Below are 27025 nucleotides of genomic sequence, written 5' to 3'. Positions count from 1 at the left end.
GCAGGGGGATGGGGCTCAGGGTGTTGCTGGAGCAGAAGATGGGGACATGGCACCCTCCAGTGACCAAACTGCAAATGGCAGCCTCCTCCCCTCCAAACCTCAACCTGCTGCTGCCAACACCTCTGCACCCCTCTGAAAAAGGAGTGCCATCCCCAGGGGTTAGGTTTTAACTCTTCTCCTGCCGTGCCTCCCTCTAGAGTGATGCCGAGAGGTTTCTAGTCCGCAACAAGGATGCAGAAATGAGAAAATGTCTTTTGTGGCATCAGTTGTGCATGGAAGGCAAGGTGACTCCAGCACTGACTGCTCGGCTTGTGGACCGTCCTACGGGACCACTTGCAGGTCTACATTTAGCCATTTGTGTGTTGCTACCTGATTTTATTCTCTTTGGCCCGCCAAGCTTTGAGTTGCCTTGACCTGTTGGTGATCACAGAGGTCTGCCCAAGTGACTGTGGGTTATTTCTATCTTCATATACGTTAGCTCTTCAACAAAGGTATGTACTCGCCACGCTAAGCCTTATCTCTACCGTCCTCGGCTTGAGGATCTTGCCAGCAGAGAATGAAATGCCGTTCAACCCACACAACTGTGTAGTTCTGAAGTGGTTGTTTGCATGGTTGCCTGCTGCCTTCCCAGACAAGGAGACCCAAGGAAGGTAGTCCTCCTTGGTCTGACCCAAGAAAGCCCAGACATTGTTTCCCTTTGCAGAGGGCAGCATCCAGGACGTGAACCTCAGCAACACCTACAGCTATTACATGATCCAGGGGCTGCAACCTGGGACTGAGTACACCGTCACAGTCAACCCCATCTTTGGGGATGTTGAGGGGCCAGTGGTGAGCGGAAAAGCAACGACGGGTGAGTGCAGCAGGGGTGGGAGCCAGACCAAGAGGACACAGACGGGGGTGAGGCTGTGCTGCCAGCACAGAGCTGGTGTCGTTTGTAGTCACCACCCTCGTGTCATCTGATGTAGATGCCAGTCTGGGCCATCCCGTCTTTCAGAGGCTACTTAGAAACTGTTGGGATCTTGATGCAAGTGGTCAACTTTACTGTCTTGCAGTGGCATCGAGCACCGTCCAGATGCTGAAAGTGAGCGAGATATCCATCAACAGTGCTCTGGTCTCCTGGGACTCAGTTGCTGGGGCCACTGGGTACCGAGTGACTTGGGGTCCTACACCAGGTAAGATCCTCCTCTCCTCCAAGCCTGATTCACCTCCACCTTGTCCTGCAGGATGGGAGATAAAGCACTAGGGACCTCAGGGATAGTGTAGGGACAGGTCCAGCTCATTAACTGGTCTGAGCAGCCTCTCCCACATCTTCAGGGCATGAACTGAAACCAGAAATTATACCTGGACCTGACCTGCAATGCCGAGCTCTCTGCAACAACTGTGTTCAGCCTGACCCCAGCCCAAAGCATAGAGCAAGAGTCCTACACCACCTTGCCTGGTCCTCAGGGAAGAGGTGGGGCAGGTCATCTAGCACAGGGGTTTTGCAACTCCCTGGAGATGCCAAGGAGGGGCAGAGCACACGTTGGAGCCACCCTTGGACTGCACAATATTATTGTGGGCTCTGGATGTGAGAGGTGGTTTGGTTCATTTGGTCTCTCTCAGCTGGTTTGGATCCTTTAGTCATTCAAATTCCCAAATAAATAACCACAGGAAAACTATTTTGCCCCAGCACACACACAGGTGTCCTACAACAGAGGTTCAGCTGGGTCAGAGATGTACTGCCAGGGAAAACATGGTGTCTTTCCCAGTATGCAACAGAGCTTCTCTCCAGACTATTCATTCTTTGTCTTCTTCTATTTTATTTTCTCTCTCTCAAAGAGTTCTTTGGCAAAGACCGTCCTCGCCAGCTGGCCCTCAATAGGTCGATCACAGCCTACCAGCTCCGCAACCTGGCCCATGACACCGAGTACGTGATTTCCCTCTACGTGCTCTTTGGTTCAGTGGAGGGACCGGGGATCACAACCTCTGCCAGGACATGTGAGTACAGGCAGGACATTCAAGTAGCTACCATGGCACACAAGCTGCTGTAGGAAGCCATGGGGAGATAAACGGAGAGGAACATCCTAATGTGGTCCCTGCTGCCTGCTGACAAGGGCTGTCCTCTACCTCAAAGAAGGGAGAACTCCAAAGGGCTCTTCTGGGAAATCAGGTTGCCTGGACAAGAGGCAGCAGATGCAAATTTTTCATGTAAAGGAGGGAGAGATACCACTTTCATCCCTTTTACATCATTTTGGCCTCATTATACTGAAAATGAGGAGCCCTGGGGGACAGTAGTCTAATGCTGTCTTCACTTTGCAGCTCCTCTTGGCTACGTCTCCAATTTCAAGGTGACGTCCTACACCAGCACAAGCCTGTCTCTGGCGTGGAGTGCTACAGCAGCTGCCACCAAATTCAAAGTCACCTGGAGCCCTGTGGGAGTGGGCAAAGGTGAGCAGAGAAAGGGTGCACATGCTTGTTCCTGGCTCAGACCCATGCCATGGCCGTGGGAATAGCTTTCCAAACTTCTGGTCTGCTGCCTGGGATAGCAAAGAGATCTCACTATTGAGAAACATGGTCCTCAGCCTGCATCTGTTGGCAATGGCGCCTTCCCTGTTTGTATTCGTGCACTTCTATTTATGAAGATAATTTCCAAAGCTCTGAAACAGTACTACAGCAAGGAACAGCTATTTCAGAATCATAGAATAGTTTAGGTTGGAAGGGACCTTTAAAAGCCATCTAGTCCAACCCCCCTGCAAGGAGCAGGGACATCTCCAACCGGATCAGGTTGCTCAGAGCCTCATCCAACCTGGCCTGGAATGTTTCCAGAGATGGGGCATCCACCACCTCTCTGGGCAACCTGGGACAGTGTTCCACCATCCTCATCGTAGTTTTTTTTTTTTCCTTACATCCAGTCTTTTCTTTACAGGACATGCCACCAGTCTCACTGGTGACCTGCAGGCTCTGAAGTATCCCTTCTTTTGCAGAAAAACAGGTTGCCAACACTCGATACCTGGGCAGTAGGGTGTTGGTTTACCGGATTGACCACTTGCTGCCCGACACCCTGTATAAAGTCAGTGTTCGGGCTGTCTTCAGCAAGACCGAGGGGCCAGAGGTGACTCTGACTCACTGTACAGGTATGTCCTGGTGGAACAACCCTCTTTGTGTTGGAATGCAAAGGCTGGACTCATGGTCCTGTGCATTGTACATTGGTGGTTGAGTGACAAGAGTAGCCCTCGTAGCTGGTAGCAATAATCCACAGCTGTTCCCATGCGTAGGAGTGAACACGTCCTTCTGGTACGTTAAACAGGTTTGGCATATGTAAGCAACTTTGTACATATTGTCACGCTCTCCAGTCTTATTTAGCCACAGCCATCTCGGGAAGATAGGATCCTCTCTACACGCACCACTCAGGGTCAGCTCAGCAGAGTGCACTCCTGAGGTTTGCCGTTCCTCAATTTGTGGCTCTGCCTCTTCAAACTTAGGGTCCTGGGTCCTTTCGGTGTCTTTTCACATGAGTTCATCTGAATCACAGTTCCTCCACAGTTTGAAGATGCCTCTGAACAATCTGTCGTCTCTTGGCCTCTTCCTCATGTCCCTGTGTTGTGTCACCAGAGTTTGGTGCTGGCAGTAAGAGAGAGGGATGAGAGATCTCAATTCAATTGCACAGTGCTCCTCTCCATGGATTCATTAGAAAGTGTACGCTGGCATCCCTACAAAATGTCTGGAAATTAGATATTACATAAATACCTAATCTATCTTCAGCACCCTAGCTTAGACCCGTGACCCTGGTGCTGCGTAACTTGGGCTGTTACTTCAGACATCTCATGCTGGTTCATTTTTGCAGCATCTCTTGCGGACTCTGAACTGATCCAGACCATCCAAGATCTGAGGATTACTGGCACTGGCATAAATAGCTTGAAGCTGTCTTGGAGGAGACTTCCTAGGGTAACTCACTATAAGATATCCTGGGTGCCATTTGATGGTAAGCAACCTCATCTCTTAGTCAGGTGCAGAATGAGAACAGAGCACAAGGAACTCCAGAAAATAGGAGTTTCGCTCAGCTCGTTCCTTTTCCCACACGTCAGGGTAGATGGGGACTGTAATGTCTATGTTGAAACCCCATAACTGAGACAGGTTTTATTCTCTAACGAAGATATCCGTTGGATATAGGCATAGTTGGGATTTGGGAAGTTGGAGGAGTTGTTCCCTTCCAGCAACATATGTGATGCCTTTGTGACCAGACCTCTCACCTGTCCATGCCTCAGTTTCCCCATATACAAAATGAGCTCATAATAGTCCTCTCCAGCCAAGTCCCATAAGATATGTGGGAGAAAATTGCTGTAAAAATAATTGTTAATAGCAATTGCCCTGCCTTTTCTGTGTAATACTGGCTTTTTTTTAATGACTCCTCTTAGGTGGCTTGGAAACCTCCCAGCTGGTTGCAGCAGAGAAAGTCTCCTTCACGATCCCCAAACTGAAGGAGAGCACCACCTACACCATCTGCATGTCTGCAATGATCGGGGAACGAGAGGGAAGCCCCACAATCCTCACAGCCAAGACCTGTGAGTATGGGGACAAGAACATCTTCACATCAGTGTTGGGGGCTGTCTCTTCCTAGGGGCTATGATGGGAGGTGAGGATGGAAAAAAAAAAAGAGCAATAGTGGCTGATAGACACCTTATTACTTCTCAAGTCCCACCAGCCATCGTGCCAGAAAACATGCATTGGTCCTTTCTTTTTATTGCTGAGAAACATCTGGACTTTGCCTCTTTTCCCCTGCCAATAGTCACCGTGAGATACTATTTTGGTGACACTTTATCTTGGAGTTACCTCTTTCGTTACGATATCTTGACCATTTCCACTAGATAAATGCAAACATTGCTCATGATGCTGTGCAGTCATGCGACTTAGCTGATGCTGCAGGATAGGCAGATTTGGAGATCAAACGGTGGAGAAGGTCAGGAGTGCAGAGCCAGCGCTGTGGTTTCAAGGAGCACTAGCATCTGGCACAAGCGAGCAGGCAAAAACTTTATTGCCCATCCCAACAGCTCAAATTTCACAATCAATTTAGAGAAACACCCAGCAGATCATGCTGAAGATCTGCCAAGAGTTATTTGCTAAAACTCAACCAATTCCTACCAGCTGAAGATCTGATCTGATTCAGCTTTCTGGAAAACCCCTGAAGTGCTGCAGGGACTCCTTCCTCTCACCAGAAACATGGTATTTTAGGAGGCAGAAGGTCTCCAAAGCAGTTTGCAGGCTGAGATGTGTTTCCTGGCACACACATCTTTGCACCCTGGGCTAAATATCATCTGAGGAATTCACCAGCAGCTGCAGCTGTGGGCAAGTGTAGTGGAGATGTACTTCATGCTCATCATTTCTATCTGGGCTTTTTGACTTTGATTTCAGTGGGGCCAGGATTTGCACCTCCCAAAGGATGTACCAGCTTCCTTTCAGCTCGATCAAGCTTTCAGTGGTAGCTTCTACCTGCCCTAAGCTTTGTTCCTTTCTTTTCCAACAGTGGATTTACCCAAAGTGACTGAGTTCACTGTGCAGGAGGCTGCGGAGACCAGCGTTTTGCTGACTTGGATGGCTGTTCCTGGAGCATCCACCTACCTATTAACATGGCGCTTGTCCTCAGGTAATGTTTTTTTGATGGGAGGAAGGAAGGATGGCTTGTAATTTGGTCCCCTCCTGTGTGAGCTGCCCCGACCGTCACCCAAGGGCATTTGAGGATGGAGCATGGGAGGTATCTGACTTGTGCTGTGATCTGTTTGATTCAGTACCTGGTCTTAGAGCCAGCTGATGATGCAGAAGATGCAAGTGGCAGGTGTTAAAGGGGAAATTTCTTTCCACCACCAGCCTTAAGTGCCTGCTGTTTCCTTCAAGTGTCTCGACTTGTGTCTCCAAGTGCTGCCCAGTTTGACCTGGGGTCAATGATGCTGCCACTGTTGACACCAGCACTGTTCCTTCTTTTGAACCCATCTAGACCCCGTTTAGCAGTAGAACAGAGGGTTGACACTGGGGGCTTCCCCACATCATGTCCCGTCATCTCAGCTTCTTCATTTGGGTGAAAAAAGGAGGGGAAATGGAAGCTGGCTCGCTGAGGAGGCTCACGAGATGACCCATTTGGCCATTGCAAAATCCTTGGGGGAAGAAAAAGGAGACTTTAAAATTGTTTAGGAAAAATCCTCCTGGCTGGCGTTACCATTGTCTCTTCCTCTGGATTCACAACCTGTCCATCAGAGGTAGTTGCAGTGAACTAAAGAAAGGTTGGTTTTTGTCATCCACACAACCTTAATTCTTATCTGTTTAAAAGCTTTGCTATATATTACACAGCTTTAAAAACTTTCTTAATCATTGCTCACAATTTCCAGTGTATATTTCTTTTTCCAATTGATTTGGCCTTACTGGGTTTGCCCTTTTAAGGCACCAGCTATATTATTTTTTTCCTGGAGTGATTTAAACCTCTTTGAATATGGCAAGTTTCCTGTCATTGTTGCTTCAGCCACTAACTTTTTGTTAGGCATCAGTTCATCTTCACAAGTCAATAAAGAAAATGAACCTGACACAATTCCCCTGTGCTCCCAGCAGTGGTTTTTGAGTTACCAGGTCATCAGCTTTGATTTTTTTTTTTTTTTTTTTTTTTTTTTTTAAATTCCAAGGACATTTTTGTATTGGCAGCTTAAGACTTGCAGCATATGTTGCTCAGGATGAAGTCTCCTGTGGTAGCATCGGGGGTTTTTTTTGCTCTACATATTATGGATAAATGATTAGGGAACTGAGCATTCAGTTCTCTTCGGTGATTTAAGTGATCTAGTGCAACTGTTCCCCTCCTGTGCCGTGCTGTTAAAATATCGATCCTTAAGTATTCAGAAATCATCGGTTTCAGAGTTGTCAGGGGCTCAGAAATGGATAATACCATGTCTGACAGTCCCCCTGCGCCCTCACTCAATCGATCCTTCTGAAATAGGTTTATAACTATTGATTTAACATTCCAATCAGATGAATCTTGCCACCACATTTCAATAGTACCAACAAGATCAAATTTATGCCTATAAGTGAGTAGTTCCAATTTCTCTTGTTTAATTATCCAGGCTGCCAGTATTAGTGTATAAAAGCAATTAAGAATTTTGTCCTTTTTTTTTTTTTTTTGTCTCTTGGTGCCTTGATTAATTTTCTTCTCAGCAACTTGATTTTTTTTTCTAAATGAGTACTCATTCATTACCCATTTCCCTTGCCCCCCTTTTAAGCTCATTTAATGTTCTGCTCCCTGCCAGCTGATTCTAGCCCAGAGCCAGTCTTCTCCCACCCTGCCACAGGAAGGACCTTGGGGAAGTTCAGCTGGACATTGCCCTCCTCTCTCTTCTTTCTGCCTTCTCTTGACTATTCTTGGAGCACCAAAGTCATGGTTTTCTTATCCACCTAATCAACAGAAGCTCGTTTAATCTGGCATTTGCACCTTGAGCCTCACAGTCTCTTGTCCCTTGCAAAGCATCAGCTTCATTCTTCGTAGGGAATTGTCCCCAGCAAAGACCATAAAATCATAAAATCTTTAAGGTTGGAAAAGACCTCTAAGATCAACAAGTCCAACCATCAACCTCACACCGTCATGTCCACTAAGCCATGTCCTGAAGTGCCACGTCTACACGTTCTTTGAACACCTCCAGGGATGGTGACTCCACCACCTCCTTGGGCAGCCTGTTCCAGTGCCTGACCACTCTTTCAGTAAAGAAATTTTTCCTGATACGCAATCTAAACCTCCCCTGCCACAACTTGAGGCCATTTCTTCTCGTCCTACCACTAGTTACTTGGGAGAAGAGACCAACACCTGCCTTCCTTCTCCAAAGGTTGCAGACTTCTTCCTTCATATGCTTGCCGGTCTTGTGCTGGGCATCCCTCCCTGGGTGTGATGGAAGTATCTTCTACCTGAGTCCACCAGAAAAGTCTTCCTCCTGTCCCAGAGCACATGTGGTAACCATACACTGTTCCTCATTATGTGAAAGCCCCATTATGTGAAACAAAGGGTTTTAGTGCTACGCAGTGGCATAGCTGCAAAAGGAAAAGTACCTGAACTTGCTTGTTTGGGGGTCTAGGCAGGCAGGGTAGGTGGTGGACTGCCGTAGACTTGTGCTTCAGCAGAGCTGTCAGCTTGTGTTTCAGAGAGCAAATTTCTTCAGGCAAGGTAGCATGGCATCTAAACCAATTATTATTGTTTTGACTTGCCTACCCAAAAGGAGAAGGAGGGTAGAAGAGTTTGAGTCAAACTGCAAGAGGGATTTTTTTATTTTCTTTTTTTAAAAGGAGTAAAACCTCCCTTCCAAATTTTTTTTCTGGGGGTAATTGAGAACATTTAATGAAAATGAAACAGATTATTTACACCAATTTAATTTATTTCCATAGAAACTAAGCTTTTTTTTTTATTTTTTAAATGGAAAATACTATTTAAGAACAAAAATGTGCAAGTTTCACACTGAACAGTGTTAAAACTCATCATTCAGTATTTCCAAAAATAAGACACTTACAAAATGGCAAAACATTATTATGACATTTTCACAGATTTTTCCCATAATTATTTTAAGTTAAAACTCTCTGTTGTATCTGATCAAATTTCTCAGGTACGTTTGATTCCACCTTTCAGCAAACTTTCCATTCATTAACAAAAAAGAATCCTGTTTCTATACATGCTGCACACTGGAAACGATAATTAATGTTCCTTTATTGGTCTATCACAGAGCTTAGCCAGCTGGACCAAATGCCCTCTCTAAATACTTGCACAAATTCCCGTTTTCTTTTCCTGTTCATGTACTCAAGGACTCCCTTGTCAGATACAAAACAACCTTATTTCATCTGATTTAGGACCTGACCATTGCATTTTGCAAACACATCTTACCGAGACCCTCTGCTTGGAAGCCCAGGACTCGTCTCATCCCCCAGCTCCCGTTTGCCAAAGGTGGTGTCGTTAGAAGATGAGATCTTTCAGACATAGGAGTTACTTGAGTTTCTCTCGCTCTCAGTCAATGTATGTTTCTTCTTTTTCACAGCTTCTGATCTTTCCCAGGAACTGTTATCTGCAGCTTCTAGATCACATCGAGTGACAGGACTGAGAGCCAAAGAGATGTATTTGTTTTCTATAAGACCAGTCTTTGGAGATACGGAGGGACCAGAGACAACACTCCTTGGGCAAACAGGTATGAAGGCTGAAGTCTTACCTAGGCAGTTTTACCTAGGTAGCTGCTACTGAGGCTAATTTCTTGGCTTCTCTACTCTTGTGATGCTTTGCTAGGTAGAGGCATGATAACTGAAAGAGGTTTAACAAAGACCTTTTATTGGTGCTTCTTACAGTGGGACTTCACAGAGAGTCACCTGCATCAATTGCTCCAGTGACTTCTGCAAAATTGGATAAGATGAGATCTCCATCCATATCCCCTAGCAATGTGGGGACCACTCCTCTTCCACTGGCCACCACCACAAAGCTACCAGCCACCCCAGAGACCCCACTATCGACCACTGGAGTGTCTACGCTGCTGACAACTCTTCCTAGGCCAAGTGAGTGTGTATCCGTGTGATTTGATGATGATGTAGTAGTAGGTCAAAATCACCAGGGACCATGGTGATCTCTAGAGCCAAACTAGTCTTTATTCGTTGAGTAGTGAGTGTGGGCAATGTTGGGGAAAGGAAAGACATAAATCCCATAAAATGCAGTGAAGCTCTCAGCACTACCCTCTGGGGCGAAGGTGCTGCCTGCTCACTCGCCGACACTTGGTATCCCAAAAGATATTTGTACTTGGGTTTGATTTGTTGCTTTGAACACAAAGAAACATGCTGCTGCTTTAGGGTCCCACAGCTTACAGAGATCTTCTTTTCTTTCTGCAGTCTGTGGCGAGTTCAAAGCAGACGTTGGGTTCCTGGTAGACGAGTCCTCAAGTATTGGCCAGAGCAATTTCAATAAAGTGAAGGATTTCCTCTTTCGGATCATTTCCTATTTCCCTAAGATTGGGCCTGAAGGGACACAGGCAAGATTTTGTTCTTCTGTTTCCTGAAGATGTTTTCCTTCCAAGTGTTCACCTTTTGCTCACCCCTGCGATGACAGCAGTCTGCTCGCTCACATGTTGTGGCCTAGAAAGGCCAAGTGCTTTTCCCAAAGACATATGTCCAACAAAGACATGGATAAAAATCTCCTAAATCTCAACCTACTCATTTGGATGTATTTCCATTTCTTGGTTATTTTTCCAAAAGCGAGCCATCAGGAATAAAGCAAATCCCAGACCTACTGAGATGCTCTGTAGGTTATGGACCCCAAGGATGTGTCAGGTGTAGGTCCCTCTCTAGGACCCCATTTCTGCCTGCATCCAGACTGTTAATGGTTAAAGACCCAGGTGGGGGCCCAGATAGGAGACGCAGCACATGCCAGCAGCTGCATCCTCTGGACAAGCAAGAGGACCAGACCCCAGGCCATGCTGTGAAACTCCTCAAGGGCAAATGAAGCCTACAGCATTAAGCCACAACTCAGCAAAGCCAATTGGAAGCCTCAGTAGATAATTTATTTTGGGTCATTTGTGTTTAATTAATGTAGTATCTGATGGACTAGCTCTTTGAAAGGGAGATCTGTATAGCTTACTGTAAGTTGATCGCGAAATGGGGAGCTTCTTGCGCTCTTGACTTACAGGTAGTCTTGAAGCTGTAGGCACATGATGAAGTTACCCTGGGGTAACAAATAATTCTGAGGAGATGAAGACCTTTTGATTTAGATGGCTGTAGTATGAGCTGAGTAGCTGGCCTCTTTTTGCACTCAGTGGAGATCAGGGTTTAATTCAGGAGGGATGGATGTTGCCATGGGAGCTGCTGCAGCAGGAGATGCTCCTACCCGACCATGAGCTGCATGAAGTGCGCAGGTCTCCCATCAGTCCTGTGCTATATCCACCAACCTGTGCAGAAATCTCGGATGCCCTAGCAAGTCTGAAATAGTACCTTGGCCGTGCTTAACCATATGGATTGTGGTGTACGTGCCTGCCAACCTGAGGGCCATTTTTGTGCCTGTTTTCAGTCTGCAGGAAACACAACCTCTCTCCACCCTTGTTGCACCACAACTGGTTGTATTGTCTAACTCAAGGCAGTTTATTGAGTGACCATTTGCTGTGTACCTGAGCCCTCCACGTTTTTAACCCCTTTTTCTTTGGCAGGTTGCTGTTGCGCAGTACAGCGAGAAGCCCAGGGCAGCCTTCCACTTCAACCAGCACCGGGACCGCAACAGTGCCCTGAAAGCCATCAAGGGACTGCACTATGCTGGAGGCAACACAAAAACAGGTATGTATAGGTGAGCTGCACACATGGGCTGGACCTTCTGGACCAAGACAGAGGCTGGAGACCAGGGACAGTGTTTATCTGAGTGTTTTGAACCAGTTTACCTGATTAGAAAGTCATGTCCCAAAGTTCTTCAAAATTGGAGAATGGAGGATTGAATTTAGGGTTGTGGTTTTTTTTTTTTTTTCAGGGATGGTCTTTCCAACTAGCCTGGTGTCTTTTTTTCCATGTCCTAGTTTTATTGCTGCGTTTCTCTTCATTATTTTATAACCTTGCCTGTACTTGAGGGAAGTTTTTATACCTGGCTTGGAGACAAAGCCTATAAACATTAGGTAAGGATAGTTGATGACGAAGCATCCTTATTGCCCACTGTATGCACATTTTAATCAGCAAATTCCAACAATTATTACCTTGTTGCCCTAACAACAAAACAATGTCCCCATCCTGTTTTCATGGTGTGTCATCACATAAGTGCCCTTTGTTCACCTCTGGTGTCCAAATAACACAGCTCTTCGTCAGGTCAGTGTCTCAGAAATTCAGACACTTTTGTCTTAGGTAGTTAAAAAACTCAGAGACAAACAGCAGTTTCCACCTACTCGTTCCCAGCAGGAGAGTAGGGTATACCTGGTTCCCTGAAGGTATGTGAGCAGCAATATTAAATTGAGAGTAGTTAGTTTTAACTTTACCATTTTTAGATGACCCAATTAATGTCTTGCCATCAGTCAACATAAATAGAAGCCTTTATGACTTTTGTGCTTTCCAAAGGGCACCCACGTATGTTAATTAAAGGCTTATATACCTGCTCCTATTGGTATTGGCCAGGAACATAGAAAAATGGAGTGGATCAAAATACAAGAATTTCGATGGCACTGGTTAGGGAAAGCAGGTGTGAAACTGCTCAAATTGCAAATTCTTAGATAACTTAGCCTCTAGTCATTCTTTTTATGTTGATTGTGTCAATGGAGGCATTTTACCCATCGTAAGAGTCTTTCCAGACTGTTTTGGGGCTTCTTAAACATTTCCATTTGGGAGAGAGTTCTTTGTGAAATTTTCCTGGTCTTTCAAAATAAATTCGGAAATGTGAATTCTGTGGTTTTGGGGTTTGGTTTTTTTTTTTCCTAAAATGCAAGGAAAATGCCGCACATCTCTTGAATGTATTTTTTTTTCCCTTTCCAAAACTATCTGCTGAGTTCAACCTGAACCGTTTCAGCCAATCTGATTTACTGCCCTCTTCCCTCAAAAGACGCTGCCCCATGCTAAGGGCTACTATCCATTTACGGGGCCATGCAGAATGCTCTTTTTCTTTTTTTTCTCCATCTGTGGAAGGAGACCCACAGTCCCCACCTGCAAACCTAACAGGCAGGTTTACACCATCTCTCTCCATGTTTGCCCAGGTCGTGGTATAGCCTACATGCTAAAGGAGTTATTTCAGTCCTCCAGAGGGATGAGACCAGATTTCCCTCACGTTATGGTGCTCGTGACTGATGGGCGATCCCAGGATGATGTGTTGCCACCAGCCAGATTAGTCCATGCTTTGGGTAAGAGTTGCCCAAGAGGCTTTGGGCATGAATTTCCAGGGAGCTGAGGGTGGTACTTTACGCATTTTGAGTGCATTGTTGTCTTTCTTCACGCCTTTATCCTTTCTTCTTTCTGTTCCTAGCTTGAGTGTCTTGGTTTGGTATAGCTCATACACACTACTCCAGGTGAGTTCTCTCATGGCTACTGGAGTACCCAATCCCAGCAGAGGTTATTAGCAGGAAGATTGTGATGAGGGGTTTGGAAACTCTGTCCTGAAACTTTTTTTTGCTTCCGTTGAGTGAGCGGTGTGTTTCAGGGATCCGTGTAATTGCTGTGGGTGTCTCAGGAGCTGACCCCATTGAGCTCAACAGCATCTTGATGCAGCAGAACCTCCAGAACGTTTTCTACATCAGCACATTCGATGACTTCCCCCAGATTCTCCGAGAGCTCATAGAAGTAATTTGTTCTGACCCTCAGCCTTCAGGGGCCCAGCTGCCATCTGAAGAGGTGAGCTGCTTCATAGACCTTTGAATATAAGCCAGGTCATGCACAAGAGCAATCTTCTTCCCTGAGCAGAGTTTCAAAGCAAAGTCAGAATGGGCCTGGAGAAGGGAGGGAGGGAGGATTTAGGACGCTGGATCCAATCCTGACCGCACTTGCTGTCCAACCCTAGAGATAAGGAGCAAAATCTTTGAAATCAAAGGAGTGGAGTTGGAAAAGCCAGAGTAGATCTTTGAAAGTTTTGTTGCATTGTGAGGGGCAGAGCACTTGGATGTATTATAAATTCATTGCCCTCTTCCAACTCTGGTCAATGGGCGTTGGTAAAGAAGTGAGTTTGTCTGCAGAGTATCTCCAACAGTGATGTTTTATGGCTATTTCAATGAAAAGGTTGGTGATATAAAAGCACAGTGACCTCTTGAGACCTATTGAGGGTTGGTGTTTGATGTCGGGCCCCAAAACCTGGAGGATCTCAAAGCTAAGCCAAACGCCATGCTGATGCTGTAGGTTGCCAGACCTGAAGCTGACAAGCAATTGCCGTTTGATGACACAGAGAGCAAGCCATATGTCCCTGATCCATCATTAGCTGAACCACACATCCGAAAAGAAGAGGAGGCTTGTGATTCCTCATGTTTAAAGGTGAGAATTAGAGTGATTGAATCATAGAATCATTTAGAAGAGACCCCTAAGATCGTCAAGTCCAACCATTAACCTAACACTGCCAACTCCACCACTAAACCATGTCTCTAAGTGCCACGTCGATTCATTCACTGCTGTCTGTTCAGGGGATTATATTTCAAAGAAACCTCTTGATCATCGCTCTGATCAGGTCACTTCTCATATCTGCATGGTGTTCAGTGGAGTTATGTCAGTGTCAAGGCCTTTAATTTTGAAGACTATGTCCACATTTGGGGAGGTCATCCTAGAAGTTGGCATTTCAGCCTAAGAAATGCACAGCCTCCTGTGTGCCTTCCCAGCGAACCAATGAACCAATCCTCATGCAGACGTCCCAAATGTTCTGTGGCATCTCAGATAGCTCTAGACTCCATGTGAGCCACTGAACAGACTGACAAGCTGTCACTGCTCCTTCAGAAATAAAATGTCAGAAGGCAAATCTACCCACTTCTCCTGCCAAGCAGAATGCCAGAGGACATGAAGAACAGTAGGTCAGTCCCAGAGCCCATATGCTGGTCTAATGAGTTTACTGATGTGGCTGTAGCCATCAAGAGTGAGCAGTATATTAGCTTCACTGGAGAAAATTAGGGTCGCTGTAGTAGTTGGTGGACAGCTAGGCAGTGTGGTCAGCAACGTCTGGTTGTGATTCAGTTCATAGGTCCAGACTGGTAGAATAGCTCAGATGGTGATGTTTATGCTGTGGCAGCCTAAAATGCGGTGAGATTAATGCTGTCTGTGGATGGTTGAATTAGGGTCTTTATTTCATCTCTGCCAAACTCCATTCCACAGTTTCTTCCATGAGGGAGAAGAACTGCATTGGCAGTACCCTGAAGTCTTGCAGATATGTAACCAAGATTATTTAGAGTCTCTCTGAGCCAAAAAGAAGGTACTGACCTATAGGTGTGACATGGGCCAAAACAGCATTTTGTCTTTACACAACTCTGTGTTCTCCATCCTGTTCTCCAAAATTCAGTGCAAGCTGGAGACAAAATAAATAATGCATGACTTTAAATAGTCTGAGGATATGAACAGATCTCCTAGATGATCAACCTTGCTTCTCCCTTTTGTTGCATAAGGCAAGGAGTGTGCTAGTCTGCGTTTCATGGTCACCCTGTTTTGAGTTTATTTGCTGTCCTTTGGTGGATAATAATTTCCTGATCATTTGTTCTGTTTTCCTTTTCCTTTTAAGAGCTTCAGGGGCTCACCAACTCACAGAGGCTATGAGCCATACGGCTTTACTGCAAAGGGAGAGAAAGGAGAGCGGGTAAGTCCACCAGCATGAACCATCCACTCGGTCAATTAATATGCAGCTAAATGATTAGAACCAAGGAAGAGATCTGGCAAAGAATCATCTTCACATCTTTTATGTTGGTGTTTTGATATACCCTACTCCATGCTGGCTTTGGAAATCAGGCAGGACGGAGCTAGTGTGTGTGTGTGTGCGGGTAGTTGGACATTCCCTCAAGCAATACAGAAAGTTGGTGCTGTATGAAGCTGTTTGGGTTTGGAGGTCTGGGCCCATGACGTGCATGCTGTTACTTTCCACGCATTTAGGGTCTACCTGGAAAGGACGGTATTCCTGGGCTGCCGGGCAGGCCGGGGCGGGCAGGTCCTCCTGGTCCGCCGGGACTCGTGGTATGTATTTATTTTAACAAACCCTGTCAAAGTGTCGTTTAAGAGAAAAGTGAGCATGGCTCTCAAATCTACCTCTCTCTCCTGTTTTGCAGGGTCTCCCTGGCATCCAGGGTGATATTGTAAGTATTTTGAATGCAACAAAAATCATCAATACAGTGGGACCCTAAAGCTTTGCTTTTCAAGCTTTTCAAAGCTTTTCAGTTGCACTGAGCAGGACAGGAAGCCCAAGTGACCCATTTTGCCTTTATGAGGGGCTGTTGCCTTCACTGAATAGCTCCAAATTGGTTTCCTTCTGTTCAGAGATCTGGCAAATAATGCAGCGCAACACAGGCACATTTCTAGCCAAGTAACCCTCAATGAACCAGAGCTGTCCAGAAAAAGGCCAAGAAGTAGGAACTCTGCCTTCAGTCATACGTATAATCAGTCCTACTCCATCCACTGCAGCATCGTTTGCTCGTGGACTTCCCATACAAAAATTGTTCACGCAAGAGTTCATAGCATTGCTTGGAAAATACGCATCTAGCTAGACCAGCCAAACCTCGTGTGCCCTTGTTTTTGCTGTACTGGTTGCTCCATGCTGTTGATGTCATTGGTGATGGCACACTAGATCAGCAGTCGTGAATGTCCCTCCCCTGCTTTTACCAGGGCTCTGTTAGTAGACAACCATGTTTGATCAGCTAAATCACTCTTGATGCCAAGGGCTGTATTGGGAAGTGACTGGTACCAAGATGCTCGGGTCATTTGAGATGCCCTAGGATTTCAAAGGCAACCATGCAGGGCTGATAAAGTACGGGACTTGAAAGACACATCTGAAGTGAGACCTGGAGACTAGGTAGATAGCAGAGAGCACCATGAACGGCACAAGACCACAGCCCCTGACCTGTGTTGGCTGCAATAGGGCGTAAACAGCCAGCTCTTGCACAGAAATAACATTTCAGTGGCACCACCTTGACCTTAAGTCCATCTTTTGGTCTCAATTCCATTGCGTAAAAAGTCCTCTCATGTCATTTGAGGTGCCCTGTTATCCCACCCATCTTCCAGCTGATACTCTAGAAGGACACAGGTCTTCCCTAAATCCTGTGTCACGTCTGCCAGCCCTGTGCCTGGGGTACCTGGGAATATCTCAGATCTCTGTCATTATCTGTGGTGAGGTAGCACCTGTAGTAAGGATTGTGACATGTGGGAGCTGTGGTTTGCATGGATCACAGGGGTCCAGCACAAACCACTGCAGCCACTGAATGCCCCTTCTGACTCTGTGTGCCTTCTCCTGGTGGATTAAACAAGCAACAGTCCCTCATTCCTCACAGTGTCCCATGGTGCTTGAATGTACTACACGGCCACTACATCAGGTGTCCATCCTACATGCACCTGTCACTAGAGAGGGACATACAACACATTGGCCCCATGGGTGACACATGCGTGATTCCTCATCAATGTTGGGACCAAAATCCAATTCTAGGAACCTATTTTCATTACCACTTTGAAAAAAGGAATAGAGTTTTACTAGAGACAGGTCTTTAACTTGAACATCCCACAATGATAGTCTTGCAGGTGCTTTGCTGTTTAATGTTGCAGGATTTATTTTTAATTCCAGGGGTCTCCTGGCTATCCTGGACCAGTGGGGCCAAAAGGAGACAGAGTGAGTTTCATTCCTGGGTTTCATTGGGCAAAATTGCTCTGATCTCTAATTTCTAAGCATTTGTACAGTGACCTTTGGTGAATATGAACTTCTGGGCCATGTATAACTAGCCCTGCACTGCTAGTCTTCAGCTTGCAGAGTTGTCCTTCAGCTTTACTAGGGGGAATCTGATGTCTTTATGGAGAAAAGTGCTCGGTCCCTATCACAGGCCCTTGGCACATTTCAGTTGGTTATTTGCAGAAGGAGGTGCTTCTTGGTTGGGTCATTCTGCCTTTCTGAGTCTCAACTATGAACAAGCCTGTTTCATACATTTAGGACAAAAGATGGTGAGGCTTCAAGATCAGCTGTGGGCAGATCCCAGGAGCAGTTCTCCCATCCTTCCCCCATTCCCCAGTGCCCATTTCTCCTTCTTCCTTGCATCCACCTGAGCTGTCTATGTGGCTACAGGTCAGGGAGTGGATCCTACTGAAATCCAACCTTTTTTTTTTTTCCCCCTGGGATTAATTTTCTTCCATGTCAGTAAGCCAAGCTTATGTCATGGCCATGTGGCTTCTGATACCTCTGCAAAAGAGTTGCTGCAAGCAGATGGTTTGGGTTTGTGGTGTAGGGAGGGGCTGTTTGGTTTTCAAGTCACTTGTGCTGATCATGAAGTTGCCCCTAAGTTATGAAACTGCCTGATTGCACCTGGACCTCCCAACGCAGCTGAGTGTGTGTCTTCCCTCCCCTTGTATGCAGGGTGAACCAGGCTATGTCCTGGGAGGAGTGGAGGTGATTTCTGGCCGAAATGGGCAGCCTGGCCCCCCTGTGAGTATCATACCCTAAGTGTGGTGGACCCTTCAGCCTCTCAAGTCTTGGCAGAGAAGTGAAGGGAGCTCAGAGAGAGCCCACATCCCTCCCTCTCTTGGTTTTCATTGTTGCAGGGACAGAAAGGGCAGCCAGGGGTTCCTGGGGTAGCAGGACCACCAGGCTTACCAGGGCCACAGGGGCCACCAGGGATCTCCATCAAGGTGAGCATGGTTATTTGAAGCATGGTTCTGGTGATGTTGTACCACAGAAAGAGGTGGCCTGGCATAGTCCAGAGACCTTGGATGCTCTTGTTTGTGTCTTCTCTCCATCATGGGATTCTCCCATTAAGGTATAAAAGGAGGAACTCTTCAAAACATTCCCATCATCAGGGCCTCACTGTTCAACACAGCGGGAATCGATGATGGAGCTTGAAAAGGTTACAGTTAGCCTTGTCTGATATAGGACCAGATTCCGTGGCCGCTAAGGCACTTTCAGCTCCAGGTCCCTAGAATGGTTGTTCGGTGGCTGGAGTGAAATTCCCGGGATCACCCATGCTGCACACAGCCAAAACCATACTGATGGTTGTCATCGAATGTCTCCTTGCACTGGGGGTGGGTCAAAAAGTCTCAGCAGAGATCAAGAAACCTAAACTCCCTTCCTCTACCCTAAGGGAGGGTTGTCATCAGATTTTGCGGGTTGAGGTGTCTGGAGCATGCGAGATAGCAGACACATCTACTAAAGCTCTGTCTTCTCTTGAGGGTGGGAGTTTTGGTCTCTGGGCTTGTCAACCTGCAGGAGGTTTTTGCTGGGACTAAGTTTAGAGAGGAGCCCCTTTCTACATTACCACCCGATGGTAATTCTCCTTTTCTTTTGTATTCCAGGGAGAACCAGGGGATTCAGGTATCAGGGTAAGCACCTGAGATTGGCTTTCACTTTTACATGTGATGAGAAGCTTTTTAAAAATTATTTCTAAGCTGCCCAATAGGCACTGGTCTTCATACTTACCAGATGTCCATCGAGACCTGTAAAGGGCTGCTGGGACATGCAGTAAGACAGTCCTGTGTTTCATGCAGGGCCCTCGTGGGAGGAATGGCCTCAAGGGTGACAGAGGAGGCATTGGAGAGCCGGTGAGTGGTCCCTTGATGGCCAGTTGCTAAGGAAGAGCTTCCAGCCACGGTGTGGCCTCAAGATGCCCTCTGCCACATGTGGTGGGTGTAGAGAGACAATGTTTACTGCCAGTTCTCGTCAGCCACCACTCTGGGATTCCTCACTCTGTTGACAAGGGCTGGCAGATTAAGCAGGGCCAATTAAGCATTTCTCACTTTGTCAGCTTCATCCTGTTGACCTGTCACTCAGGAGTTGCCAAAAGGGAAATTTTACAAACCCGGCAAAGACACGGGACAACAGCCATTCATTTTGCCAAAAGCAAGGACATGCCCTTCCTCATGGCACAGAGCAAAGCCGTGAGAAGTGCATCCATCACAATGCTCACCGTGGTGATAAACTCTGTGGTGTAGTCAATCGTGTTGGCAGATGGTAACAAATGTCACCTGATGAAGGCTACTCCAAAATGACAGTGATTCACCCGTGAGCCCTCACTGTCTCCACCACCCATGGAGCTGCTGAGTGTAACCCTGCTCCTTCCTACATCCCACCCACTGGTCTCAGGAGGATGGAGAAGAACTGGGGCAGGTCCAGAGGAGGTCAAGAAGGTGGATGAAAGCTGTGGGACAGCAAATGGACCAAGCTGGCAGCAGACTTGGGAGGCAGTTCTTCACAGAAGTCCCACAAGGATGTTTGAGGTGTAGGAATTTTGAATTCAAGAGGAGATAAGAGAAAGAAAAAAGTCCATGGAAAAAAAAAAGTCCTTTTTGTAGGGGAAAAAGGAAATTTGGGAACACATAAACATCTCTAGAAATACTCAGTTGGAAAGCAACAGGGCACATCAGAATGTACATTTCTCTGCTTGTGTTTCTCCAGACTTAAAAATAAACCTTTTCTTTGGTATGATTGGTAACAAACAGTTTAAAAGAAAAAAAAGTATTGATGATATATCTTCCTTTTCAGGGGAAACCTGGCTTGCCAGGCCCTGTAGGCCTAGATGGTGTTCCTGGACTGCCTGGACCAAGGGGAGAAAAGGTCATTACTCATCGGTTGCTTGCAGGATCCATCAGCCCAAGGGGGAGCTGAGACACAGTAATAGTGGGGTGGACAGTGCAAACAAAGCAGACACACGTTGGGATTTTTCCCCATTCCCCTCCAGTCCCTGCTGGTACAGGTTTGAGCTTGTGCATGGTAGAATAGATGCTCCATCTCCATCCAAGCACTCGTTTTTCTCCCAGTCCTTGTGTTCCCACCCAGTTCCTGCTGTCAGCAGCGGTGTTTTCTCCCAAACGCATCCCAAGCCCTGGATGGAGCTGCTTCACTGAACCCCCCACCCTGCTTCAAATGGTCACTGAAAACACCCACAAACCCTTGGTTTTAGTTCTCTCCTCCAAGTCATTGTTTGCAGCTTGTCTGAAGGTTACTGGCTAAACGTATGTCTTAACCAAATGGTTGCAGAGCAAATTTGTCCCCTCCTGCTTTGCAGGATGGCGAAGAGCAGAGCTCTAAAGCAGATATTTTGGTAGGACTTGCCATGCTCTTCAGTTTTTGGGATCATCTTTCTTGAGTGCAATGTTGTGCTTTCCTTGCAGGGGATGGCAGGAACTGGCATTCCTGGCACTGTTGGCCCAAAGGGGGAAAGAGGAGAACAGGTGAGTTGGCAGTTTTGGAGTGAGATTTGCAGCTGAAGTCCCCTTGGGGGACTCAGTGTCTCCAAAGTCACCTCCAAGACCTCTTTTTTTAGGTTTTACTCGGAGGGAGCATTCTGTGGTTACAAATGGAAAGGGTCAGAGAAGGGAAGAAACTGGGTTTTAAAGTCTGAGTTTTCACTGTTTCTTTTGTTTTTCAGGGGGTGATGGGATCTCCAGGAGCACCAGGACCAAAGGTGGGTACTGAAATGCTGAACCTGAGTCCCTGCGCCTGGTACTCAGGTGCCAAGGAAAGCATCTAGGTCTAACCATCATCGTTGGCTGTGAGAACGTTGACTTCTTACTCAAAAGCAAAGACAGGGAATAACTTTACATGTCAGCAGTCACTGGCCTGTGGAAGTCATTGCTGCAGAGACCTGGAATGGCAGTGAGATGCGGTATTTAATAAAATCATAAATGACATTTTTGTGGCCAGTGAGACTGCAGAACCATAGTAATTCACGTTAAATGCATTTTAGGAGAAACATGCACCAGGGCTTGATCCCAGCTCTGGTGGGATAAGGAGGGATATAGTAGATTATTATGATGTAATTATATGCTATAATATGCATGCAATTTAGTATTAGGCATTCTATATAAAGTGTATATGGTAATATATCTGATTATTCAAGATATCTCTATATATTATAGATCCTATACAGGTAATTAATATGCAAATACAATATATTAATGCATGGACTATATATATAATATATACTGTATAATATACATATTATAAAAATCTTCTCTTTTTTTTTCCCTATATTTTATTTGCTTTTCCCCCTGCTTTCTTAATCTCTAGTGGAGGTAACATGCTCTACGTGCTTTTCTGCAGTGTGCGAGTCTCCAGGCTCATCCCGCTCTACCGAGGGAGCCTTGTCTTGACTAAAGCATCTTCTGTTTTCCAGGGTAACAAAGGGCAAGGTGGTGTTAAAGGGGAAAAGGTGAGACTGGCCAGCCCTGGAGTAAAAGTAGGAGGGGTAGAAGCACTGGGTCTGGTTTTGGGCTCTGCTTGGAGATCCAGAGGGAAGGAATTTGAAGTGCCCCCCCACCAGTCTTCTCCCAGTCTGTTGAGATGTAACTGGGCCATGTAGCTACACGCCATGTCTCCAAAGGTTCAGGAGCTGCTGGAGGAGCTCTGGTGTATGGGATAGACCTTGCACCGATGGTAAATCCCTTGGACAGTCTGCAGCTACCAAACATTAACAAACAAACCTTGAATACGTTTCACCAGTCCACGCTGAGTATTCACAGGTTGCTTTTACTAAGCCCTATTTCAGGTTTGCTGTTTTTGCAGCTCCCCCAGCTGCACTTGTTCAGCACGTACATTTGATTATAACCTCAAAGATTAAAAGAGACGGCAGCATTTTCTCCTAAGAGTAGCTACGGTAGTGAAAAATGGAAATAGGCTGTCGGTCTTCCTCGAGCCAGTGCATCTTGCAGGAGCAAGCACAACGGGTTTGGGTGCTTAGAATCATAGAACAGTTTGGGTGGAAAGGCACCTTTAGAGCTCATCCAGTCCAACCCCCCTGCAAGGCACAGGGACATCTCCAACCAGATCAGGTTGCTCAGAGTGCCATCCAACCTGGTCTTGAATGTTACAGGGATAAGCAGCTTGATACTTGCAGATTCTTGCAGCTTCCAGCTCTGACCAGAGTCCTGGAGCTGGGTTAGGCAAAATACTGACCTGGTTTCATGCATCTCATGGCTTTCTTCATACTTTTTTATCCTTACAAATGTCCATCTTTGATAGCTTTACCTGGGATGAGAGCTTGTCGCTCTGTTCTTGGTCTCCTGATAGATGGCAACCAGGTGTGCTAGAGCTAGCAGCTCCAACTCACCTGTTGGAGTGAGCTCAGAGGAGGCCACAAAGATGATCAGAGGGCTGGAGCACCTCTGCTGTGAGGCCAGGCTGAGAGAGTTGGGCCTGTTCAGCCTGAAGAAGAGGAGGCTCTGGGGAAACCTTAGAGCGGCCTCCCAGTGCTTAAATGGGCTTATAGGAAAGAGAAGGAGAAACTCTTTAGCAAGGCCTGTTGTGATAGGACAAGGGGTAATGGTTTTAAAATAGAAAGAAGCAGATTCACACTGGACAGAAGGAAGACATTTTTTATGCTGAGGGTGGTAGAACACTGGAACAGGTCGCCCAGAGAGGTGGTGGATGCCCCATCCCTGGAAACATTCCAGGCCAGGTTGGCTGGGGCTCTGAGCAACCTGATGTGGTTGGAGATGTCCCTGCTCCTTGCAGGGGGGTTGGACTGGATGGCCTTTAAAGGTCCCTTCCAACTCAAACTATTCTATGATTCTACAGGCATGGGAATTTTCATCTCTCACCCAAGAGCCTTATAGCTGTCTGGCAGAGCTGTCTTATAGTTAGTGAAACACTAGGTTGAAGAGCTTCCTCCCTCTGGCTGGGAGCTTCTCACCACAGTGGGGACCAAAAGTGCTGAATCTGTTTTCAGTCTGGTGGAATTTCTCTTTTGATGTCTTACAGGGACTCCCAGGACCTCCAGGCCAGAAGGGAGACCGAGTAAGTCAAACAGTAAGAGAACAACATGTTTGACTAGCTGAGGCGAAGGTGTCCTGACTTTCCCCAGCTCGTTCCATGTATGCAGGTCTTGCAAACGTAATTGAATGTGTTTGGGGGGGGCTTACACAGAGATGAAGCCAGCAGGGATGCACTTGAGCTCGACATCTCCTCTCTGTTTTGCACTTGTCTTCTGAAGTGAGGTTTGAGCTGATTTAAGGAATGGATGGGGAGAGAAATTAGATGAAATTTTTTGCTGCCACAGGTTGTTCACTTTATGTCCTCTTGCCTTGCAGGGGAACCCAGGATTTCCAGGTGCTCCAGCTGTGGGGGTAACTATGAGTGGATTACAGCCCTTCTTGTGCTATAGCTATGCAGCGTCACCACCAGCGGTGCCAGTAGATCAAGGACTGAGAGAGATGTGTCCCACTGAACTGCAGGAATGGACCTTTTTCTTGACCATCCAGACAACCATGTCTTCTGCTCCCTTACTCCACTTCTTGTACTCCCAGCCCTGCACCATGCTTGCCCACTGCTTTCTCAAAGGAGTTTCCCTGCTGTGCAGGAAACCTAAGGATAAAGCCTTCCCACCACTGAAGCCCTGTGCTCCAGGCCTGTCCCCCACCCAAGTTCCCCATTCACAATGGGATTGTGCTGGTCCCTGCTGAAGAGGAGCCACTGATGGGTCTCATTTGCCTCATTCCTATGTGGAAACAGGGTTCCTAGAACCTCCTCTTCATGTCCCTCCAAATGCTAGGACAGCTTTAAGGAGAAACCTTGGTGGTGGCCATCTCCGCATGCCCCACAGCATTACTGCAAGGAGCAGTTGGAGGTTGCATTAAGGACTGAGACCCACCAGCAGGACAGACTGATGTGTCCTGGAGGATGCTTGAATGAGCAGGGTACCTTAGGTTTCTTTCCTAGCAACGCTGACAGAACTGTGTTGGAGACACAGGGTAGGAAGACAGCTCTGTAGTCCCTAAACCCAGCTTAGGGCTGCTCTGCAGGGTCGTAGTGCAGTCATTGACATTCCTGGCTGTCCAAATGTTGGTCTTTGGTGTGTGTGCAGAGGCCAGAGCAGCTATCTGCCGATTACCCCTTGCACACGAGTGATTGTTCAGTCCCATCCCTGAAGCTAAAAAGCTACTGAAGTTGGTGGGATTCCTTCAAAAGCTTCATGGGGTTTGAGGTTGGGCCTGTGCCCTTTCTGCCATTTTATGACCCAGTGCAGGTGATGGATTTCCTATCCCATAACAAGGCTGAAATTCTCTTGCTTTGGAAAAGGTAGCATGAATAGACCCTCTTTTGAAAGAAAGATTTTTTTTAATTTTTTTTTTTTTTTTTTTCCCCAAATAAGAGACCATTTCTGTGATTTCTTTTCATCCTCAGGTTTTGGGACCTCCAGGCAAGAAAGGTGTCAGGGTAAGTCCACTAATTAGCACCGCTTGAAACTTAGATGAGGTCTTTGCCTGAAAAAGTGACGGCTGGACCATGTTTCACCATCTGAATCATCTCTCCCTGGTGATTGACTGGAGAGGAAAGGTTGGAAAAGTAGCAATAGTCTTGCCCTGCTGATATTTCTTTTGCTTTTATTAACATTTATGCCTGTAATTCACTTTCTAACCCCAGTCCGTAGGGAAATTTGGGATTCTATGTGCTAGTTTTAGAAAGTAGAGATCACAGAAGCACAGATCCAGCCCACTCACAGAAGCTACTTTCCAGCCAAGGGAGGCATTGACATAAAATCAAAGCACAGTTGAGGCTTGGAAGGGACTTCTGGAGGTCTCTAGCCCTACCTCCTGCTCAAAACAGAGCCAACTTTATAGCTGGGTCAGGTTGCTCAGGACCTTGTGTGCTGAGCACCTCCACAGATGGAGATTACCCCACCTCTCTGGGCACCTGACCCAGTGTTTGTCATCTCTGTGACTGGAGGAAATTGAGTTTCTCAAACCAAGATCTCTGAGACAGAGCTGTTCCCTGACTGTGTTGTCCATGTTGTTCATCTGCTCTATCGGAAAGTGGAGATAGTCCACTCTTGCAGAGGCTTTGTGGTGGAATGTGGTCTGGAATATCTTTTTTTTTTTTTTTTTTTTTTTTTTTTTTTTTTTGACTACTGCCATTCACAAAATATTTATCTCATACCTCCTTCACCCCTTAGAGATAATGAGCTTTGTGCTTTTTGCTGGGCTTGGATGTTGGAGCCAACTCCCTTCATTGGTCTTACTGCCCAGAGTGCTTAACATTGGTTAGCAAAAACATCTCTCTTATTTTAGGCTGGCTACATTTAAGCAGTGAACCAGGACCTGAATTTTATCCTGCTTATACCACTATAAATGCACACATGGTGCTTTACAGTATACAAGTTGCAAGTCTGGAGAGGATGTAACTGCTCTGACAGGGTTTGTATGGCAGAAGACCAGGCAGCACAGAGAAAGCTTAGGTGTAAACCCAGAGATGGATGGATGGGTGGATTTGGCAAGGGAATGGTTTTCAGAGGGTACTGAAGGTGCAAAATGCAGTTCTAGCAATCCAAGTGAACAGGGCTTGTTTTCCTGCATGATATTGTTATTTTTGGGGATGTCTTTATTCACAGGGAGATATTGGACCAACAGGGGCCCTGGGGCCACAAGGAGACAAAGGAATACAAGGAGACAAAGGAGAGAAGGTAATGCACTTGCTTTTCTTGGTGCATCTTTTATGGGTAGAAGGCTTTATTTTGTTTCTGTTTGCAAAGGAAGCTTGGAGGCAGATGGAATTCCTTGTGCTAACAAGGAGCCTCCATGTGCTGTAAGCCAAGGGGAGACTTGTCACGTGAAGAAGTCAAAAACTCCTTGAGAGGAAGTCAGTGAGAGATGAAGAGTTACTGATGTTCAGCTCACCTGGCTGCCCGTAGTTGATGAAAATGCCTGACATCTGCTCTGTCCTTTCCCGCTAGCTTCAGATGCGGATATTTACGTCCTGAGCTTGGAAGCTGCTCTGGCAAGACACTATCTCCCTCTGCATCTTGCTTAGCACCAAACACAGCATTAGCAACTAACTCCCAGCAGTTCTAGCAAGGATGGGAAGCAGGCTGACCCTTGAGGGGGCTGCAGAAAGGCAGTGGGGTGGAGACAGCTGATGGGGAGCGTGGCATAGGACGTGTTCCCAAGAGTGAGATAACAAGCGGAGCAGGGTTATGCCACCACAGCTTGTGCACAGGGATGGAAGAATTGCTGCCAAGACCTGCAAAACTGGGATAGGGGAATGGAGGCACATCCTGGGTTCCCCAAATAACACTCTAGTGAAAGTTGACTCTCCACAATACAACCTCTCAGAGGTGGCAAGGAGTGTTGTTAGTAGGGGAGAGGGACCATGTGGTGGCCATAAGGACAAACTGCGAGGTAGTACCAGCACAGGGCTTAGCCCTAGCTGTGTCTCTGCCATATGTAGAGTTGCAGAGATGGAAAGCTCCCCAAGTATTACACTGAAACATACATTGCCATTTCTTCTTGCAGGGAAGTCCAGGTTTCGGCATTCCTGGTCAACCTGGGCTAAAGGGAGACCCAGGCGATAGGGTGAGTGGGGCAATACACTGGATGTGGGAAGGGGAGGGCTGAGGAGGCAAATCAGGTGGTTCAGACACAAAATCTCTCTGTCATCTCCATGCATGTGAATTTGATGACCTTCACCCCTGAA

General features: G+C 46.6%; 1 protein-coding gene across 1 annotated transcript in view; it reads left to right on the top strand.

Annotated features, from left to right (window-relative positions):
- LOC147601959 (uncharacterized) overlaps nucleotides 1–27025 on the top strand; it is a 99077-nt gene that overhangs the window by 13137 nt on the left and 58915 nt on the right. The window contains exons 11-36 of the mRNA XM_086744486.1: nucleotides 704–850; nucleotides 1053–1172; nucleotides 1819–1977; nucleotides 5501–5620; nucleotides 9024–9170; nucleotides 9325–9528; nucleotides 9856–9995; nucleotides 11163–11286; nucleotides 12678–12821; nucleotides 13118–13308; nucleotides 13807–13938; nucleotides 15164–15238; nucleotides 15529–15609; nucleotides 15702–15728; nucleotides 17204–17248; nucleotides 17984–18052; nucleotides 18169–18255; nucleotides 18916–18942; nucleotides 19108–19161; nucleotides 20102–20173; nucleotides 21735–21770; nucleotides 23318–23353; nucleotides 23647–23682; nucleotides 24740–24772; nucleotides 25944–26015; nucleotides 26845–26904. Coding sequence (XP_086600612.1) covers nucleotides 704–850; nucleotides 1053–1172; nucleotides 1819–1977; nucleotides 5501–5620; nucleotides 9024–9170; nucleotides 9325–9528; nucleotides 9856–9995; nucleotides 11163–11286; nucleotides 12678–12821; nucleotides 13118–13308; nucleotides 13807–13938; nucleotides 15164–15238; nucleotides 15529–15609; nucleotides 15702–15728; nucleotides 17204–17248; nucleotides 17984–18052; nucleotides 18169–18255; nucleotides 18916–18942; nucleotides 19108–19161; nucleotides 20102–20173; nucleotides 21735–21770; nucleotides 23318–23353; nucleotides 23647–23682; nucleotides 24740–24772; nucleotides 25944–26015; nucleotides 26845–26904 — 2438 coding nt within the window. The remainder of the gene's footprint in view (nucleotides 1–703; nucleotides 851–1052; nucleotides 1173–1818; nucleotides 1978–5500; nucleotides 5621–9023; nucleotides 9171–9324; nucleotides 9529–9855; nucleotides 9996–11162; nucleotides 11287–12677; nucleotides 12822–13117; nucleotides 13309–13806; nucleotides 13939–15163; nucleotides 15239–15528; nucleotides 15610–15701; nucleotides 15729–17203; nucleotides 17249–17983; nucleotides 18053–18168; nucleotides 18256–18915; nucleotides 18943–19107; nucleotides 19162–20101; nucleotides 20174–21734; nucleotides 21771–23317; nucleotides 23354–23646; nucleotides 23683–24739; nucleotides 24773–25943; nucleotides 26016–26844; nucleotides 26905–27025) is intronic.

The sequence above is a fragment of the Chlamydotis macqueenii genome, chromosome 1 (assembly GCF_036417535.1).
Source record: "Chlamydotis macqueenii isolate bChlMac1 chromosome 1, bChlMac1.mat, whole genome shotgun sequence".
Classification (NCBI taxonomy): Eukaryota; Metazoa; Chordata; class Aves; order Otidiformes; family Otididae; genus Chlamydotis; species Chlamydotis macqueenii.
Note: the sequence above shows the minus strand (reverse complement) of the source record. Positions and strands in the feature narration are given on the sequence as shown.